Source organism: Molothrus aeneus, unplaced genomic scaffold (assembly GCF_037042795.1).
Source record: "Molothrus aeneus isolate 106 unplaced genomic scaffold, BPBGC_Maene_1.0 scaffold_19a, whole genome shotgun sequence".
NCBI classification, from domain to species: Eukaryota; Metazoa; Chordata; class Aves; order Passeriformes; family Icteridae; genus Molothrus; species Molothrus aeneus.
Window position 1 is genome coordinate 244,309 of NW_027098863.1, and position 19,689 is coordinate 263,997.

General features: G+C 40.0%; 1 protein-coding gene across 1 annotated transcript; it reads left to right on the forward strand.

Annotated features, from left to right (window-relative positions):
* The first annotated feature begins 1,911 nt into the window (after nucleotides 1-1,911).
* On the forward strand, nucleotides 1,912-17,699 carry LOC136569695 (synaptonemal complex protein 1-like). The gene is made up of 22 exons (XM_066570058.1): nucleotides 1,912-1,951; nucleotides 2,359-2,412; nucleotides 3,752-3,810; nucleotides 4,200-4,269; nucleotides 4,836-4,909; nucleotides 5,340-5,448; nucleotides 5,969-6,063; nucleotides 6,200-6,384; nucleotides 6,831-6,898; nucleotides 7,819-7,880; nucleotides 8,927-9,030; nucleotides 9,517-9,808; nucleotides 10,472-10,513; nucleotides 11,178-11,240; nucleotides 12,093-12,209; nucleotides 12,785-12,893; nucleotides 13,560-13,654; nucleotides 14,560-14,634; nucleotides 15,069-15,128; nucleotides 16,338-16,484; nucleotides 16,778-16,864; nucleotides 16,957-17,699. Exons 1-22 carry the CDS (start codon nucleotides 1,912-1,914, stop codon nucleotides 16,969-16,971), a joined length of 2,022 nt encoding a protein of 673 aa, XP_066426155.1. The 3' UTR covers nucleotides 16,972-17,699.
* The last annotated feature ends 1,990 nt before the right edge of the window (nucleotides 17,700-19,689 follow it).

Genomic DNA, 19,689 nt, shown 5'->3' on the forward strand with positions numbered 1-19,689 from the left:
TGCGTGCTCAGCCCTGTGCTCAGCACCCGGCCCAGCAGTGTCTCAGTGCCAGGGGCTGTGCCCTCAGTGCCTGCCAGGGCTTTCCATGGCAGCTGCCAGGCCAGGTGACCCAGGTGTCCCCCCCAGTGCCGGTTGCCATGGAAACAGTGCCCAGCCCTGCCCCTTTCTGTCTGGCTGACCTGGCCTTTGGCCCTGGCAGTGCCCTTGGCTGCTGGTTCCTGGTTCCTGAGCGGCCAGCGCGGCACAGGGCAGGTGGCCATGGCACAGCCCCCAGCAAGGGATCCCCTCTGGCTCTGGGCACTGACACCAGCCCTGAGCAAGGGGCCCAGGGCAGCTTTCCATGGCCACCAACCATCACAATGCTTTTGCCCAGAAAAAGGTACTTACCATCCGTAACTCTTTGTTCTTATTGTCTCGTATTCTCCTAAGTCCTAATTGTCCAAATTTTTATTACTTTAATTATATTACTGTTTTTATAACAATTTAATTACTATTAAATGTTTAAAATTTTAAAAACAAGTGATTGGTGTTTTTCACACAGTGCCCAAGACACAACATCCCATGTACTGATGTTTCTGGGGGAGACATTTACAACACTGGGGGGTCACAGGATGTGAAAAACGCCAATCACTTTTTTTTAAATTTTTAAAAGTTTAATAGTATTAAAATGGTTAGGAAAAGAGCAGTATAAGTAGAGTAATAATAACTTGGATAATTTGGATTAGGACAATATGAGACAATACAAACAAAGAGTTATGGACATCTGGGTACCTTTTTCTGGGCAAAAGAAGCCTGAAAAAAGACACACTTTAAGAGAGGATTAACCCTTAAAAACAATAACCTGTTGCATATTCATACACCTCATACATGATGCATAAATTCCATTCAAACCAAGGAGTCTGTTCAGCGTCAACTTCTTCCTCTGAATCCTGACGGCGTCTTCAGGGCTGAGCAGGCAGGAAGAAGTTCGTTTCCTCTGATAGGAAAGCAATAAATTCTCTTTCTCTGAAAGATTTAGGTGTCCTGTGGCTGCTGTCTCGCTGCAAGTCCTTTCTTTAAAAAAAAAAAAGTATCTCACATAGCATAGCTTCTATTTTAACATTATGTTATAAGCTAAAACTAGATTTAACACATTACTTAAGAAAATTAATACAGCATAACTTTCTGACATAACACATATAATATTCATTTGAATATTTGCGAAAAGCCAATCATAAAATTGCATTTTTCCCACAGGAGGACTGGGCTCCCCCAGTTATTCCCTGTACAGGCGGGACCTCCCCTTCCCCTCAGACCTCTCCCGCCTTCCCCGTCACGGCCAAAGTCCCGATGTGCTGTCCCCGGCCGGCGACCACGGCGACATCGCCAACCCGCCCGGGCCCCCGGGCTGCCCCGAGACCTCTCTGGCGTCCACGGGCGACAAGCAAGCCCCGCCGATGGCCCCGCCGATGGCCCCGCGGCCGCCGCTCTGTCCGGCCGGGCCGTGCCCGGGCCGTGCCCCACGAGCTCCGCTAGGCGGCGCCCCCGCCCCCGCGCTGAGGGGCCGCTGCCGCTTCCCGCCCTTCGCGCCCGCCCTCAGCGGCCGCCGGGAGCTGGGGCAGCCCTGGCCGCCCTTTTATCGGAGCTATGGAGAAGGAAAACCGCTTTAAATTGTTCATGCCGCCGCGCCTGAGCGCTGGGCAGGTGTCTGCAGGCAGATCCCAGGTGAGCGCTCGGCCGCGGGGCCGCTGAGGACGGCCCCAAACCCCCCCTCCCCGGCCGCTCCTCGGGCTGTGCTGCTCTGGAGGCCGCGGCTGAGGAGGGGACAGGGGGAAAGCGCTGGGGCCCTTCGCCGGGGACACGGGGACAGTGCTGGGCCCGGGGAGTGCCCGGCAGAGCCCTGAGCTGGAGCACACACACACCTGCCCCTGCATGGGCCGGGACGGCTCCTGCGCTGGACTCATTTCTGTGCGTATGCCTGGAGTGGCATATGCACATACATCTTCGGTTTGAATTTCAAAGACTTTTGTTGTTGTTTTTTATCAAAACTGAAGGGAATCATCTTCTCGAGCATCCGCTCTGTGCTGTAAGTCCGCGTTTGATGTGGGTAATTGAGGCCAGAGAGCGAGCAGGGCTCTATCGCCGGCCGGGGTCTGTGTACAAATCACAAACGGGACGGGACTGCTGAGGAACTGCCTTGAGCTGTTTTATTTTCCAGCATCAGTCTCATTACACGGTGATGACAATGGGAAGATGCCAGCAGCTCACATCCCAGGCAGCAGACAAAGAACTTAATTTTACAACTTACTTGAAAAGTTTTTTGACGAATCACACAAAGCAAAAGCATATTGACAGTAGTTCTTACAGTACCACTGTAAGCACACGTACCTTTGGTTCAAACCTGCACTCGCTTCACAGAGAAGACCAGCAAACGTAAATGCTTTTTTAGCTTTTATTGATCAGAGTAAATGTACTTCTAGCTTGCTCTAAATTCACAAACAGAAGAAAGAAGAAGAAATTTCTCGTGCTGTTCAGAGAAGTTCTCCAGTTGGGATCGACTGGATGTGGCTCTCAGAGTGAAAAGTGAATTTTAAGTGGCTCACAAAATTGGAAGTGAAGCCCCAGGTCTAACAGACTTTTGGTGTGTAATGCTGAATGCAGAGGGCTTTTGAAGCCAGTGGAATTGTTTGCTGAAAGGTGCCAGCCTGGGAGCTCTTTGGGTGCCCAAACAGTGACCCAGGGTTGAGGCCGTGCCCACAGCCCTGACTGGCCCTGGCAGCCGCTCCAGAGCAGGGCAGGGCTCCTCAAGGCTGCTCAGCCCATTGAAGGTTTGCAGGGCCACCCACACACTGGGAATGTATTAAGACATAAGAAGTGACACTTCATGCCTGTTTTTAGGCAGTAGAATCTACTCTAAATTCCCAGCACTCTCTAACAAATTTCCAGAGCTGACATTTCCTGTTTTCAGCCATCACACATTTATGGGGAGAAAAGGTCTTAACCCCAAGGTACAATGAGTAACTGGAATTCTTCTCATGCAACTGAAGAAGCCAAGACAGTTGGACAACTTAATGAAGTTTAAATTCTTAAGGTTTTAAAATATGTTCTTGATTGGAAGTTGTACCTTATATGCAATTTAGAATTGTTATTCTAATCATTAGAATTTTACTAACTTGATCCTGGATACTTAAGAAGTGTCGATTTCTTTTTAGCCTTAATTCTAGAAACACTTGTATATAGATGGACTGTTCTTTTTTGATAGCTGTTTCTTTTACTGTTCTCTTTTTAATTGTTTTCTTAGGAAAAAAATAGTATCAATTACAAAAGTGAAAGAAGGAAAATATGGACATGGAGTGTTGCAATTTTCCAATGACAGCTCTGTGGTTATAGGTATCTGCTGATAGGAAGAAATTCAGTGCTAAACCCTAGATTACAGTTTAGAAATACTAACAGTGTTGATACATTATTATTCAACAGCATTAATACTATAATAATTAATATGGTCACATCAACTGATCCAGAATTACACCTTTCACAGAAAAAAGTATCTTAGGAAGGAAATTTAAAAGCTGAGCTTGCTTAATGTTTCAATGAACTACACATTTTCCCTAGATTCTGTAACTTTTGGCACCATGTTTCATAAGGACTTATTTAATAAGAATGGAGCTGGTAATTCCTTTTTTAATTCATTATGCTGATTAAGTATAATGACTTGGACAGCTGGCATTCTTGTTCAAAAGAAAAACTTTCTCATATGTTCTTGCTTTGATAGATGAACAGGAAAAGGCAGAAACAATACAATTGTATGAGGAACTTCATAGCAACATAGAAGTAAGTGACCAAGCTTGATGAAAGGAATGTGAGTTATGTGAGCTGAGCTGAGTTCCATGTTTATGTTGGGATACTGTTTGTATCCATCATGTGTGGGTATCATGTCGTGTGTGATGCAGGAAGTTGGGTTTTCAATCCCTTTTCAAGAATGATTTTTGTGTTCCATAAAACACATTCAATGGAGAAAGTGCAGCAGTGTGTGGGATGTGGATCCCTGTGATCTGTGGGATGGGTGCTTAGTGCTGGGTCACTGCCACAACTTCTGGCTTCTTTTTGGGCTCTGTTTCACCCACCTGCTGGTTCCTCAGAATGGCTGAGGTGGGCAGCAGCCCCTGGAGAAGTTCCAGGGTTTCCAGTATTGAACTTCAGATATTAAATTTTGGTTTTAGAGAATGACAGCGGCATTTGAAGAGCTTCGTGTGCAAGCAGAGAACGACAGATCGGAAATGAGTTTCAAATGTGAGAATTCAGTTTATTGTGTTTATGCAGCTGGCTCAATTTTGTACTTCATAGCTTGTGTTCCACATGCAGGGTCAGGGCAGACAGATGTGAAGGGCTGGAATGGTGAGCAGGTCACCCTGAGACACTGGGACCCTCTTTTATTCATGCAGCCTTTGTTCACTGCCTGGCCCCTTCTGTTGCTGTTCCACTGGGCCAAATTTGGAACTTTATTTTTCAAACTGTCACTCAACATTGAAGTTTTGTCTGTGAAGTACAGTCTAGAGATCAATACCTATTTCACATAGTTGGTTGATTTAAATGATAATGCACTAGTGTATAGCTACAGAAACTTTAGCTAAATGCTCTCTCTCTGTATGTATAGCCTGGTATGTTCCTGTTTCATTTTCACATGCTCTTTTCTGTTTGTATTTTGATTATAAAATCAAACATTGCCTCAACAATTACTCCTGGGAAACAAAAGGTACAGCTGTACAATTCCAAGCAATCTTAAAGTGCAAGTTGTATTGAACTTGGAGTATATTTCAGCTAGAATGTTAACTGTGGATGTTACTGTATCTCAAAAGTAAAAGAAGAAGCAGAAAAAGTGGACAAGTTTGAAAAAGAATGCAAACTGGAAGTCAGTCAAAAGGAAAAGCAGGTTTGCTCATTTTACCATCTCATATGTAGAGCTTTGTTTGTGACTAAAGGGGCAATGCAAGAGCCAAGAAGTGTTTCTGGGTATTAGTAAAAAAGACAAAATAACATCTGACGCTGCATTTAAGTCAAACTCTGCTAAGTTTAGTGATGTTTCAGTACCTTTAGTCTACTGGAACTTATGGTTTCATTTTGAATTGGAGAACTTTTTTCTTTAGAGTAATGTGACTTGATCAATATTTGGCTAAGATTATATCTAGCCAAATATTTTCTATCTGTCTGTCTGTCTGTCTATCTGTCTATCTCTCTATCTATCTTATCTAATCTAACTTGAATGACAGCAAAATGTCTGCTTATCATACCTGGGGTACAAATGAAAATTAACATCTGTCCCTTTTCCAGACTTCATGATGATATTTCTTGCATTTTTCTAGATTTCAGCTCTCACCATAGAGAGAGATGAAAAAGATGATGTCATAAAAGACATCAAGGCTCAGCTGCAGACGTCACAAAATAAGATTGCTGACTTAATGGAAGCAAAATGTAAGAGTTCTGCCTGCTGTGTTTAAATGTAATTGTTTATAGAATTTAAATGTAATTGTTTATGATTGTTTATTTATGAGATGTAATTGTTTATAGAAGCATAGGAAACAGGGTCATGATGGTTTTATTCTGTTGCTGGTTGGCAGCAGAATTTTGGGGCCTTGAAGGCCTTATTTTTGTTTGGAGCAGGAGCTGCTCATGTGGGAGCAGGACTGGCAGGGTCGTTTTTAGGGTGAGTCAAGCACTGAGAGCTTTGGAAGATTGGAAAGGGAAAATATGTTGCTTCAGTTTTGCAAATTTACAGTCAGGCAGATGTCACTGAGGAAACTTACTTTTCAGAACTTGATTTTCAATACTTTTAAGCCATCTATATTCAAGTTTTATCTATTATTTTATAGTATATGATGTCAGTTCCATTGCTCTGTGTTAAATTCTTTAAATGTATGTAATTTTCCATTTTTAGCAGTACTTTTTAGTAAATATCCTATTTTTAAAAATATTAACATCTTTTTTTGTTTAGTACATCATGAAGAAATGTTAAAGGAATCCCAGGTCAGTAAAGAACATTTGAGGGCAGAGCTGGAAGAGGCTAAAATGTCATTGCAAAAGGCAGAGGTACCCCTTGCTTATAGTTTTACAGTAGAAATAGACTAGAGGAGTATTTGCATAAATAATTATGGATACTTTAGACATGAAACAGCTGTAGCTGTTTGTTCCAAAACATGTTTAGAAATGATCTCATGTCTTGAAGGTTACTCAAAAGAACTTGGAAACTGAGCTCCAGACTAGAGTGAAAACATTAATTCAGGTTACTGGAGAAAAGGATGAGCAGGAGGAAGAATGTAAAAAAATGAAGGCTTTGCTTGCAGCCCTGACAGAGGAGTTTGAGACTTCTGTTGCCAATTTGAAAAGCTTGCTGCAAGAAGAGCAAAATAGGTAAATTAATGAGTTGCAATTCCAAGAGTGATCTTACAGGTTGCAGTCTATGACAAAATCAAGAACAATTGGAAATGAAGCTGAAATTTGGAGGTTTTTTCCACACAGTGGTCTAAATGCAGAGAATTGAATGTAAATTTTTTTGTTGGTGATAGTTGATACTGGTCTATAAAAAGTAAATTTTTGCCCCCTCCAACTTTCATAATTCTGGCTTTAAGAAATAGAGATTTCTGTAGGTATATATTTGTTTACTTTTATGTCTACTGTTCTGAGGTTGTAAAAGTGTAATTTGATATGTGCTGCAGGCAGATAGATCATCTGCCTGTTGAAAGGTAAATGTTCTTAAAGTGCTTGTGCTAAGACTTTGTCTTATTGTCCTTGAAGTTTCAAATGCAGTGAGTGCTTTGTACCCTACATTTGGGGTTTTTAATTTACCATTTTCTTAGATTAAAGAAATATGAAGATGATTCCAAGCTGCTTACCTTGGAGCTCCAAAAGAAATCTGCTGAACTGGGTAAGGCTTGTAGAAAGGCAGAAAATGAGCCAGGCAGTAATAAAAGTGCTTTCTGCTGTTGTGTGGAAATGGACTGTCTCTAGTAGGTGGAGAAATGATTTTACAGTACCGGTACCTATCAGGAATGCCTGAATTTATTTTGACTCAGCTGATCCCTTTTCTTTGGGGGTCATTGGTACTGGCAGCAGCCAAAGGGCAGTGCTGTGCAGAGCTCCAATAGTGAGACCATTCCTGCATGAATTCTTCTGGAGGTAATTTTGGTTTCCAGCTAAGAGCAGCAGCACTGCAGGTGCCAGGAGTGACTTCTGTAGCAGAGATAAAACCCTCCCATTGAGGTTTCTGGGACCCTCCCCGTGCTGGAAGTGGAATGATGCTGGCAGGGGTTGTCTTTAAATATCATAAATGTGATGTCCTGTGCTTTCTAGGGATGTGCTCCTTAGTCCCCAGAGTAAGAGCTCTGCCTTGCTGCTGAGAACTTGCAAAAAATACCAGCACTGTCAATGTGCACAGAGAAACCATTTGGAAGTCAGTAACAACTGGTTTCCTATCTCAGCATATCCATGTGGTACCTTCAGCAGTTCAGATTTTTTTCTGGAACAATGCAGGTGCATCAATACTTGCAGAATACTCTAGTCTAACAGTCCATGGTTTATTTGAAGCTATAATTGTGGAAAACATAGAAAGGCTCTAAACTTTATTTAAGATAAATATTTAGTTTCTCTTCAGATAGAGATTTGCTAATGTCTGAATCATTTTTCAAGTCTACATTTAGATTAAGTCATAAATTAGTTTTTCAGCTTCTTAACTTAATCCAACAAGTTTTGAGAACTGGGTATTGCAAAGGGGTAAATGTTTTATACTGCCTGCTAAATATGAAAAATCATTTCTGTTCCATTAATTTTACATTCCATGTGCTGTAGAAGAGATGACTAAAGTAAAATGTGATAAAGAAGTGCAACTTGAAGAGCTGTCAGAAACTCTGGTAAATGTTCATTTTATTAATCTCATGGCATTTGCTCTTCATATGAAATTCCTCTTGCTTTGTAAGTATCTTAAATGTCATAAATAAACACCATCTAGTCTACCTTAACATTTCTACTAAACTTTCTCACACACAATTTCAGTGTTTTCTTTAAAGAACTTCTTTATTGCCACTGTTTTTCTTGTCTCCTGTGCTTTTGGTTTTTCTTGTCTCCCATGTTTTTGCTTTTCCTTCTCAAGGTTTTTGGTTATTTCCTTCTTTGTTCATGCCCATTCAAATGCCACTCCCTCTGCATATAAAGTTTTCCCCTTTGTTCTTCCTTACAGGAAGGTAATTAGCTCTGGCCTCTGTGAACCCTGCTGTACTGTGACACAGGCCCATTTTCTGTCACAGAAGTCTCAGCTATATGAAATACACTCTGAACAGAGGTTTCTTTTCATTATGATTTTAGATTTACAAGCCTAACAAGAATCCATATCAACTCAAGTTAAGATAGTGGGAAATCAGGTGTGCATTTCACTGTGTTTGCTTGTTGTTCTCATCTGTGCATTGAGTGTTCTGAACTGAGTTTCACTCATTTTCTAAAATGGGCAAATTGGAGGACTTTGACTGAAGAAGAGTCTTGAGGCTACTGTAGAAAATATGCAGAGAGAGAAAAATGTGGAGAGAGCAATGAAAATGCTCTCCAGATGAGAGAGGTCTGAAGTAGGGCAATAGTAACATATTTTAGAAATAGTGAAGTTGCACATCATGACTTGTACACAAGTTTATGCATAAGAAACAGCACCCAGAGCAGTGTCCCACCCTAATTTTGCAGACCAGGTAATTAAACTCACAGCAGGGACAGACATGAACAGCACTGGTGTCACAGTTCACTGTCTCACAGCACTTCCAGATCCCAGCAGAGATTGGAAAGATCCAACCTGGATAATCCATGACATGGATGTTGTTGGGTTCTCCTGAAAGCCTCGTGCTCTTAGTTCATGTCTGATAACCTCCAGCAGTTGGAGTTTGCACATGTAGACTCAAAACTCTTCATTTTGCAGAAAGAATTCCAGGATTTGAAAGCACAGCTGACAAGTACAGCTGAGAAGGAACAAGATTATTTAAAGCAGCTTGTGACTCTGAAAACAGATCTTGAACAAGAGGCGTATGACCATTTTGAAAATACAATATTTAATTAGTTTTGGTGGAGTTGCTTTAATCCACAGTGAAATGAACTAGGATTGTTTTCTAATCAAACTTTTGAACCACATATATGCCATTAATTCCAGACTTACATTTCTAAATTCCACTTTCTCTATTTGTATGTATTCTATGGCATATGTAGTTGTTCCATATCTCTTTGACTTATTTAACAAGAAGAGACAGTTTCTGAATTCATGGTTAATCTTGCTTTGAACTACATCATCTTCACTAACCATTAGATTTATATAAAAGTTGACTCTGATTTTCTTTCTTTCCTTCTTCTGTCACCTTTTTACATCTCTCTGACTCTGCTGCAAAGCTTCTATTTGTAGATAAAGGCCTGGACTTCTTTCAGCATGGAATAAGACTTGATAACGGGTATGTTTAATTTAAAAGGAGATTTCAAAATGCATCTTCTTATTCCTCTTGGCCATTTGTTTGAAATTAGGTTAAGGAATGAACAACTAACAGTGTATCTCAGTAAGCTTTCACTAGAGAAAGAACAAACAGCACAAGAGAAAAATGCTGTGGCTGCAGAAGTCAAGAAACTGCAAGAACAACAAGAGGCAAGTTGTAAACTTCCAGGTTTCATGAAAGGACAATACTCAATTGGACAAATTACTCGGTTTTACAAATTAGATGATGAGCTGCAACATGACTTGGTCTGCAGAGTACCTGAGCTGTTTTTTGTGTTTGAGTTGGAAAGGAAGTGTATTTACACTTGTGAGCAAGGCAGGTCAGTGTGCTTTGGATGTCTTTGAATTTTTTAAGAAGTCACTTTGAATTTTATTTCTTTGCTGACACATGGGTCTTTATTTAGGATAGTAAGAAAAAAGAAGAAAATACAAAGCAGTTAGTTGAAAATCTAGAAGAGGCAAATAGCCAGCTAAGGCAAGTAAAAACAAATATTAATAACTGATATTGTTAAAGGAAGTAGACTCAAATAGTTATTTGGGTTCAAATGCTGCTTTCTGGGATGTTTTGATTAATGTTTTTTCTAGCTTATATAGCTAAACAGAAACTATTCAGAATTGCTGTTGGCCAAGTAGAAATTTTCTCAGATTAGAAATACTAATTGCTGCAGGAACAGTGTTTGCCATCATTTTGTATTACATAGTAGGAGCTGTCTTGTTGTGCATTAGACATCTCAGGTGAGAAGGAAATGAAAATGGAAGGTGAAGGTTATGGATTAAATGTGACAAGGCAAAACTGGGTAAGAGTTACTCTCTGTATCACCAGTTCAATAGACAGGCAGCTCCCATGTTTCACAGCTGCATTGCAATAGTCCAGGTTAGGATGTATTTTCCTTGGCTTAGCTGGAACATCTTTTCCTACTTTTCTTTCTGTTGGTTCAAAGCAACCTGGGTTTTTTAGCAAATTTCAGAATTTCATTGTAACAGCAGGTGGAAAATAAAACCAAATGCATTGAAGAGTTGCAGCAGGAGGTGGGTAGAGATTTTAATTTCACAATACATAAACACATTATATTTTGGGTTGCCTTTTCAGCAGGCTTGTGTCTGCTGTGATATCTTTAGATACACCTATGTAATTTAAAAATTCTCCTTTCTTATCCTAACCCTGAGCAAATTAGGGAGTCATCTCAGGAATCACTTGATTTGTTAAATGTGCCTTAATTTGAAAAGAGCAATTACAAAAATAATGTCTTTAATAAACTTCTACTCTTTTTCATTTAGTGCATGGTGTTATTTTTGTACTCGTAATAAGTATCTCAGTTACCACTTGTAGAAAATAATTCTGCACTGGCACAAACTGTAGTAACTTCACTGTAAAAATAGAGAACTTGTATTTTTTGTCATGACATCTTCACACCTTCTGTCAGCAGCATCTTAGTTGTAATTCCCATTCTGCACCTCATTTGTTATTCCCTGCTCTTGCTCAGGAGGAGCCTTTCTTAAGGTCATGAAGAAACAGTAATTATCACAGAAATTAGTTGAACATTCATTTGTTTGAAGAATTGTTCTGGAACCTGAGCTGCACAACAGAGAGTTATTTGCCTGATGAGAGCTGGAATTTCTTGGTGCAGTTAAACCATTACATAATTCTATTTACTTATTAAGGTACAGTGCTTGTTTTGTTTTATTTCAACAGAATAAGGTGCTGCAAAAGAAACTTACTGCAGAAAGCAAGAAAAGCAATACTTATGAAGGGAAGGTAGGTCTAAATAACATCATGTAGAAGATGAGGTGAGTGTTTTTAAGCCCCACTGTAAGTAATGATAATACTTGTTCAATACGTTCTGAGCTGCTTTGGGATCTGGGATACAGACTTTGCAGGAATGAGCTCACAGTTTTTAGAAGATGCTTCCATTTTTAATCATTGGGCACTGACTGTTGGACATTTAAGAGATGGATTCACATTGCAATTAATGATGTTTCTAATCTGTTCCTTTTTTTTTTCTTTTCTTGATAGTGGACTGAACAGGGTTCAGCAACCTCATTGTAACAGAAAAGCATTTAAAAGACATATACATATATGTATATATATATTACTTTTTTAAGGCTGTTCTTTAAATGTGTTCTGCAGTGGCAATCCCTCTGATGGGAATATTGTGTCCAGCTTTGGGTACTGCACTTGAAGAAAAGTGGACTTTTTTGAGGATATTCATATGATAAACTTAAAAGGAAAAACTGTAATCAAAATGCACAGCTGGGAGAAAAATGTACCATAAAAGCTGTGAAAATCTGATACAGATTTACAAGAGAGGGAATCAAATCTCCATCTGTATTTGTTTTTTTCTGAGGCATTCACAGCATTTAGGGTGACTGCTTAGGGCAGTCTTCCCCACTGGGCTGTTGCCATTCTTTCTTTGAGTATTTTCTAACTCACTTCAGGCCAAAGTTCAACTCTTTATTAAAAAAAAAGCTGAACTTTTAAATAGGAAACACTTTAATCATATACCTGAACAGTAACAGTGTGTTTGTGCTCAAAAACAAGAGGTAAGAAAAAATCATTAACACAGTAATTCCTAAACAAATAACAGCAGCAATTCTGCATTCTCAAAAGGTGAATAAATTGCAGTTAGAGATGGAAAATATGAACAAGCAACATAAGGAAGCAGTTGACATCTATCAAAAAGACATAGAAACAAGAAAAGGAAATGAAAATAAACTTCGTGAAGAGGTGAGAGGTGTTAATTTTTACTGCAATTTAATTTTTTTAATTTAAAATGTTTTTATGAAGCTTTATTGGCCAGAGTCCTTGCTCTTCCATTTCAGACATGAATGGAATTTGTGTATGCCTGTGAGCAAAGCTTTAGTACATGAGGTGCTTAGGCTGACGTATTTCAGTATGTCTTTGAAAATAAGAACTCCATTAAAACTTCTTGCTTTCAAGATATAGTTCAAAGAAATTCCACCCTTGGTATAAAGTCAGCATAGTTAAATTAGATTATAACTTCTCCCATATTAGTATTTTTCTGCCCACACTTTTTTTTTGATGGCAATGCTAAGAAATGTTAGGGCAGAGTGCTTGAAATGGCCTTTTGGTTTGAAGTGAACTTGCCTGCCATGGCTGTACCTTTGATCTTGCCCATTTTAACAATCTGCAGAAAAGATGAGGGATTTGAAAGGGATCTTAAAAGCAAATAAAGCCCAAGTGGGACTGCAAACTTTGCACCCACAGGGGAAAGAAGAAATTAAGATTAAAAAGAAATATATGGTTATGTTGATGAATGAAATGCAATTTATTACTGACAGGTAGAAAAGATGAGGTTGCTTTGTGATGAAACAGCAATGATACAGAGAGAAACTGATGCCAGATGTCAGCACAAGATAACTGAGATGATGGCACTGATGGAAAAGCACAAGGGAAGAGATTTTCCTGCTTGCTGTGGTTTGCAGTGTGTGATACCATGTTAATAGCATGTTTATAACTTGTGATACCACGTTCATGACCTTTCCAAAGCAGAATCAGGCCTGAATCTGGGAAAAGGAAGCTGAACACATGCTGGACTTTGCATCATCTAAAATCAAATTCATTTGAAGATTTTCAAAAGATTCCTGTGGGCAGATAAATTCCATTCATCTAAACTTCTGGGATTTTTAGATTTTTTTCAATTCAGGCTTCCTTTGATACCATCTGAGTGCAATATTTTTCAGTATCAGTTTGGCTCTTTCTCTGAGATGCCTTAGTGACTGTCAGCAGTTTAGCCTGACACATTTTAGTTTTCCTTTCTGTTCCTCTATTTTGCAATATCTTTAGCAGATACATTAATAAAGATGGCACAGCTGGCTCTTAGTGCTGCGCCCATATTGCTGCACAGAAATCAAGCACTCTCTGCCAGTCCACAAAATAATACTTGAATTGAGCATTTTCTGTTTTACAGTTTCTGCAGAAGCATCAATGAATCTTTTCTTTCTGAATCTTAAGAGCCTGGTTTGAAAGAAATGATGTTTTAAGACTGGATAACTCTATAATTGTAACATTTAGTCACATATTTTGAGTTTGGTGTTGGTTTGGTTTTTTTAACCCAGAATGAATATGATAAAATGGTTGAAGAAAAAGATGCAGAGTTAAAAGTATATAAAATGAAACAGCAAAAGCAGTTCTCATCAGCAAGAGCACTGGTAAGGAGTACTTTCCAATGTTCAGTAATTCAGTGAAGGGGCTGATGTCCTTGTGTAGTGGTTTTATGCTGGCTAAGGGCCAGGCACACACAAAAAAAACATTCACTCATTTTTCTCTGCTGTAGTTGAGCAGAGGAGGGGAAAGAAAAATTCAAGTTGAGATAAGGATTAGGAGAAAAACACTTTGAGGGTAAAGCAGATTCAAACTTAAATAGCATCAAAAATTTATTATTAATAGGATTAAAAATGGGTAATGAGAATTAAACTAAACCTTTAAAACACCTTTTTTCCCAATCCCTCCCTCTTGCCCACCGACAGCACAGAGAGACAAAAGATGTGATCTTCAGTCAGTTTGTGACTTCTAAAAATCTTTTTTCAGTTTGCTTAGAGAGTTTCTTTTTCCTGCTGTGCTCTGGGGTCTTTCCCACCAGAGACAGTTCTCTGGGAACCTTTCCAGTGTGGTTTTAATTTTTACCAGTAGCAGTCCCACCCAAGCTGCTGCAGCAGATCTTATTCTGGGCACTAAAAACTCCAAGTGTTTCTAAAAATGAATTGGAGTAGCAGTGTGTTTGTGTCTGCTCTTCCAGACAGTGTGTCATGCTCTGACTTCCCACTTGGAATAGGAAACTTTTGTTTTAAATATTTCGATTGTGCCCTCTCACCCCTGTTCTCCCAAGTGTTTTAAGGTCTTACCTTGAACATTTCTGATCAAGTTCCTGTTTCTTACAGTGCTTCAGTCTTTTTTAAACAAGCTAAAGCAAAGCTTCAAGTATAGGGCTGAAAAGCAAATAGAATTCTCTTGTGTATCTAATGAGTGTCCCTGTTAATTACTGTCTCACTTGGGACTGTTTTCTTTTTTCTGGGCTGTGCATAGTTAACCCTGTGCTTTATTTAATGGTTTGTAGGAAAATGAGCTGTCATGTTTGAAAAGTGAACTGGCCTCCCTTAAGGAACAACTGAAAGCAGAAATTGAAGAAAAGGTGGAGTTTTTTATTCACTGAGCAGTGGGGGTGAGAGGTGTGGCCTGGGCTTGTGCTGTGGGAGGAGTTGGATAAGAAATGAAACTGAACAGAAAAACAGGGACTTTTGAATGCTGGGGTTGTGCTAAATCTGGTCATATATTTGTGTGAGCTTTGTAACACTCTGTGATTATAGATTATATATAAATTAACAACAAAACAAAACTCTCCTTTATTTTAGTTAATTTTAACTAGCTAAAGCAAAAAAGTTCCCTAAACTGTAGGGGTTTTTCAGTGACTTTTGAATGCTGGGGTTGTGCTAAACCTGGTCATATTTTTGTGTGAGCTTTGTAACAGTCTGTGATTATAGACTGTGCTCTGTAATTACACCAAGGAGATTTTTAACAACTGAATTCAAAGAAATATTTCCTTGCTGTCACATAATTCTTTTGTAGGAGAATCTTGTAAAAGAGCACTCTCGCAGTATGATTCCTGAAAGTGAAAAGAAACACAAGGTAACTTCAACTTTTTAATTGCTTTTAGAATTTGGTAGTGTTTATATGTGTAGAATCAATTGAAGTGCCATGATAATTTACTTGCATTCAACAAAAGACACTGCAATGCTTTGGACTTCAAACTTTTTAAATTATAGAAAATAAAAATTTATGTTCCTGAGACTCCTAAACCTTGTTTAGATCTATACAGTGAATCTACTCATGTAAAAATAGAAAGTCTCCAAATTATATTCCTAAAATAAAAAAGGTAAAAATAAAAAATATCTCCTTCAGTGCAGGAAGCCCCTTGGGCAGTCCAACACTGAAGTTTTGTAGCTCCTAACAGTGAATTTTTCTTGTTGCATTTTTCTGCCTGTATTTCTTACTTCTCTGTAGATGATTTTTTTTTCCCCTGGGATAAGAAGGGATTTTAAAGGGTCCTACCATTCCATGGAGATATTGGACAGCAGTTTCTGGAAGGGCTCCCACTGTGTAATTTTTCTTGCTCCGTTGTTGATTTTTTTATGTCTCTGGAATTGTTTTACTCAGTCTTAAAAGTGTCCATTTGTAAAGGCACTTTTCCTCTATGGAAGAGAACAAAGCTGATCTAGCTGTAAAAATGGTCAAAGTATCAAAGTAGTCCTGACTGCAGAACTTACCCTTCTTCCCTGTCAGGAGTTCACTTGTGGGTTTCATATTGGAGCAATGGAATCCAGCACCACTTTGATGTTATCTGTCTAAAAAAGGACTGCACTGGACCATTCAATGCTTCTCAGTTTAACTTCTCGTGAAAAGACTATTTTAAGTAACACCAATCTTGATATAGCTATCAATCTTTCTCTGAAAGCCTTTCCCTGCAGTTTTGTTTGTTCCCATTTTCTTTGATGTTTGATATGGTCCACATGTAGTGGCTACAGTTCAGAATAACCTGAATTTCTGCAGATAAGCATGAAGAACTGAAATACAATGTGCCATGAAACTCAGCTCTTCCATAGCTTCCCCTTCATTCTCCTCATTTGGCAACAAAAATAATATAAAAAATGCTATTTCCACCCCACCCCACTTTGTTTGGGTCATTGCTTCATGTTTGGATGGAAAGAGAAGAGTTCCACCATTTCTCTCAGGTGAATTCTTGGACACTCAGACTGTAACTGGCTCCTGAGTTTGGCTTTAGATTCCATTCTTACCCCATAAAATAAAATCTAAAAATAGAAACCTTTTCTTTCCCAGACATATGCTATAAAGACTCCTCCAATGGATAAGATGCACAGTGGAAGAAGCACAAACCTGCCTTCAGAGCAGAGGAGCAGGAAAAAGCAGAAAGTGCTTGTGCAGCTGGAATCTCAGTCAGACAGCTCTGAGCACACTGACCTCCTGGTAAGAGTCAGAGAGCAAATCCTGTGCTGAGCACTTCTTTGTGCTCACTGCTGGCTCTGAGAATGAAAATAAACAGTTTGGGCTTCCACATTCAAGCCAATATTTATGTGTATATTTTTAATTGATTGGTTCTTTCTGGAATTGTATGTACATAATTAACATTCTTTTTATTGAACTGTTTTGCCTCATAATGACATCTTAATTTTTTTTATTTTTCATAGTTTAATATCCTTAGGGGGAAAGAAAAAGTAGTTTTTAATATAGTGTGAGTAAGTAACTTTTTCATTTATTAGAGCATACTCTCGGAAGAAGAAATGTTTAAAAATTTGTACAAAGATTATCCACAAGCTTCGCAATTACATTCCACAGCACCAAAAAAGGTATGTTAGCCTTTCCTAAGATTAAAGCAAGCAGTTAATCAGATTGTTTACAGAAACTAAAGGATGGCTTTCTTTTCCTTCCTGGACCCCAGCTCCATCCAGTGTGAAATCTCCAGGCTCTGCTCTGAAACTCAAAACCACGAGGAGAATGCGCGAGGCGGGCTGGACTGCGCTCTCCAAAATGGACAGGAAAAGGAAAATTAAAGATGTTGTAAAGTTCTTTGCTTAAAATGCAGAAATACCCAGTGCCCTGGCATTGCTTGCAGGGTTGTTTTTCTCTCAGAGTTAGTGCTTTGTTGCATTTTTCTGTCATACTCAGTGTGTTCAATAATGTGTTCATTCCTTTACACATATGAACTTTATAGATCTATAACTGCAACCCCTGCAGAGCCTTTTCCACCTTTCCTCCCTTGTGCTTCAAAATGTTGGGACAAAAATTGGCCAATTTGAAATTTTGAAATAAATAGAACTGCATAGAAAGTTGTTTCAAAGCTGTTTCTGGCATTAGAAAGTCTGGTTTTAAAGAACTTCTGTTCTTTTAAATTTACTCCATTTTTCTTAACACATAAATACATAGTGAAAGAAATGTTGCTGTTAAATGTATGTTCTTTTACCTGAAGTCCTCTTGCTTTTTCCTGCATTTTAATGGCTGTTAGACCTGTCTTTTTAGACTGTTTTGTTTTCAGTATGTTAAAATGGTTTTGAAACTTCTAAAATTGCAGTAGAATTGCTTGTATTTAAAAAGATTTCAGCTTCACAAGGAGTAAAAGATGCACGGTATAAGATCGTGAAAACAATGTTAAGATGCCATTAAATTGTTTATCTGAAATATCAAGTATGGGACTATTTGTTATTGCTTTAAATATTTGAACACAGACAGAAATCACCCACCAGCCTTCCTAGGGACCAGCAGAAGTCCAAGGATAGATTAGAACATCTATTTCTGTATTAATCCTTGATTAATCTTGGTTTCACAACAACAACAAACCCTACTTCAGAGCCTAGACATAACAAGAAAACTACAAGTACATGTTAAAATATAGTGCAAAATCAAAAATCCCAAATGCAGGTGAAGTGGGAAGCAAAATAGATTTGTTTTCTTCTTTTTGTGTAGTCTTAGGGATAGGCCAGTAGTTTGGGTTCCTTATGTTGAGCTGTTGAGCAGCGATGTAAATGAGATTTGTTATTGTATGTAGCTAACAAATATTGTGCAGAGATCTGGAAGAATCTGCTGTGCTTTCCCCATGAGCACTTGAAAGTGAAAAATGGAAGTTTGTACTGCCCACTTCTGGACTCAAACAGTAACTAATCAACTAGAGCCTTGGTATTTCCTAGGGACATGAATCCATGGGATATCACATAATTCTCCTGATCCTGTGAGTGTGTCCTGTGAGGTGCTGTGTAAATCACCTGAAAAAGTACAAAAATATTGCCAGCAACACTGCAGAAAGCTTGCAGGAAATGCAAACAGCAGGGAAGGGTGTAAAATCCCATCTGCCCGTTTCTGTGCCTGATTTTATTTCTGGGCTGAGGGTGCCCTGCTTGTTGCCATGGCCACAGTGCACAGCTCCATCTCTCCTGTCTCCTTCTCTGGCCTCAGGCCCAGTTCCTGGGAGCACCCCATGGGGGAGAATCCAGGCAGTGAAAGAGACAAAGAGCCCAAACTCCTGGGCTCAGACTCAGACAGGTCCATGGGGGAAGGAAAAGCTGTGCAAGGAAGCAAAACCAGGAATTCATTCCCTGCTTCCCACGGGCAGGTGGGTGTTCATCCGTGCCCAGGTGAGCAGGGGTCCACCCCAGGCAATGGTGACCTGGGGACACAAATGCCATCACTGCCAGCATCCCCCCCTTTCTGCTTCTTCCCCCTCTTTCCAGACTGATTCTTCTTCCACATGGTCTGGGAATGCCCTGGGGTCAAGTCAGGTCACTGTCCCAGCTGCGTCTCTGCCCCTTTCTGGTGCTCCCCAAGCCCTCGCTGCCAGGGCAGGATGAGGAACAGGAAAGGCCTCAGCTCTGGGCAGGAACAAAAACCTCCTGGAACCTTCCCTCTGTTTCCAGGCCAAATCCAAGCCCTGGCCCAGAGAAGCCCCTGGAAGGAAGTTCAGTCTCCCCAGCCCAAAGCAGTCCCCAGTGCCCATCCCCAGCACCAGGCACTGCCTTCCCCAGAGCGTCTCCTCTAGGAAAGGGATGGCTCCACGAGCACCAGGCCGATGGTGATTGCAGCTCGGGGGGAAAACAGGCGGGAGGGGATCCCTGCTTGGAGTTCCAGGGGTGCTTTATGGGCCAACACACCCGAGGGGTCCAGGCACCAAGAACCAAGAACAAAGCAGGGTCCAGGGTTTTATATGGGACAAGGGAGGGGGAGCTTTGGTGTCACCATGATATTTTCTGAAACTGAGAAGCTGAGAAGCCTCACAGGAAAAGAAAAACAATAATTATCTGCTGCTGTGGAATGCAACAGGTGCATCTTTGATTGGTCCATGTTGGTTGTTTCTAATTAATGGCCAATCACAGTCAGCTGGCTCGGACTCTCTGAGAGTCATGAGCTTTTGTAATCATTCTTTTCTATTCCCTGCTTGCCTTCTGATGAAATCCTCTCTTCAATTCTTTTAGTATAGTTTTAATATATCATTTTCTTTTAAGATAATATATATCATAAATAATAAATCAGCCTTCTGCAACATGGAGTCAAGATTCTCGTCTCTTCCCTTGTCCTGGGACCCCTGCAAACACCAGCGCACTTTGGGCCTGAGGGCCAATGGGCAGAGGGAACAAGGGTGGTGCAAAGGCGGGACAAAAGGGCAACAACCAACTGGGATTCAGGG

What these genes read in the sequence shown, in the direction of transcription:
- LOC136569695 (XM_066570058.1), top strand. Translation starts at nt 1,912, where the DNA reads ATGGGCCGGGACGGCTCCTGCGCTGGACTCATTTCTGTGC. An exon ending in AACTTCATAGCAACATAGAA is followed by an intron (nt 3,811 to 4,199) that starts GTAAGTGACCAA and finishes TTTTGGTTTTAG; the next exon opens with AGAATGACAGCGGCATTTGA. An exon ending in TCAGTCAAAAGGAAAAGCAG is followed by an intron (nt 4,910 to 5,339) that starts GTTTGCTCATTT and finishes GCATTTTTCTAG; the next exon opens with ATTTCAGCTCTCACCATAGA.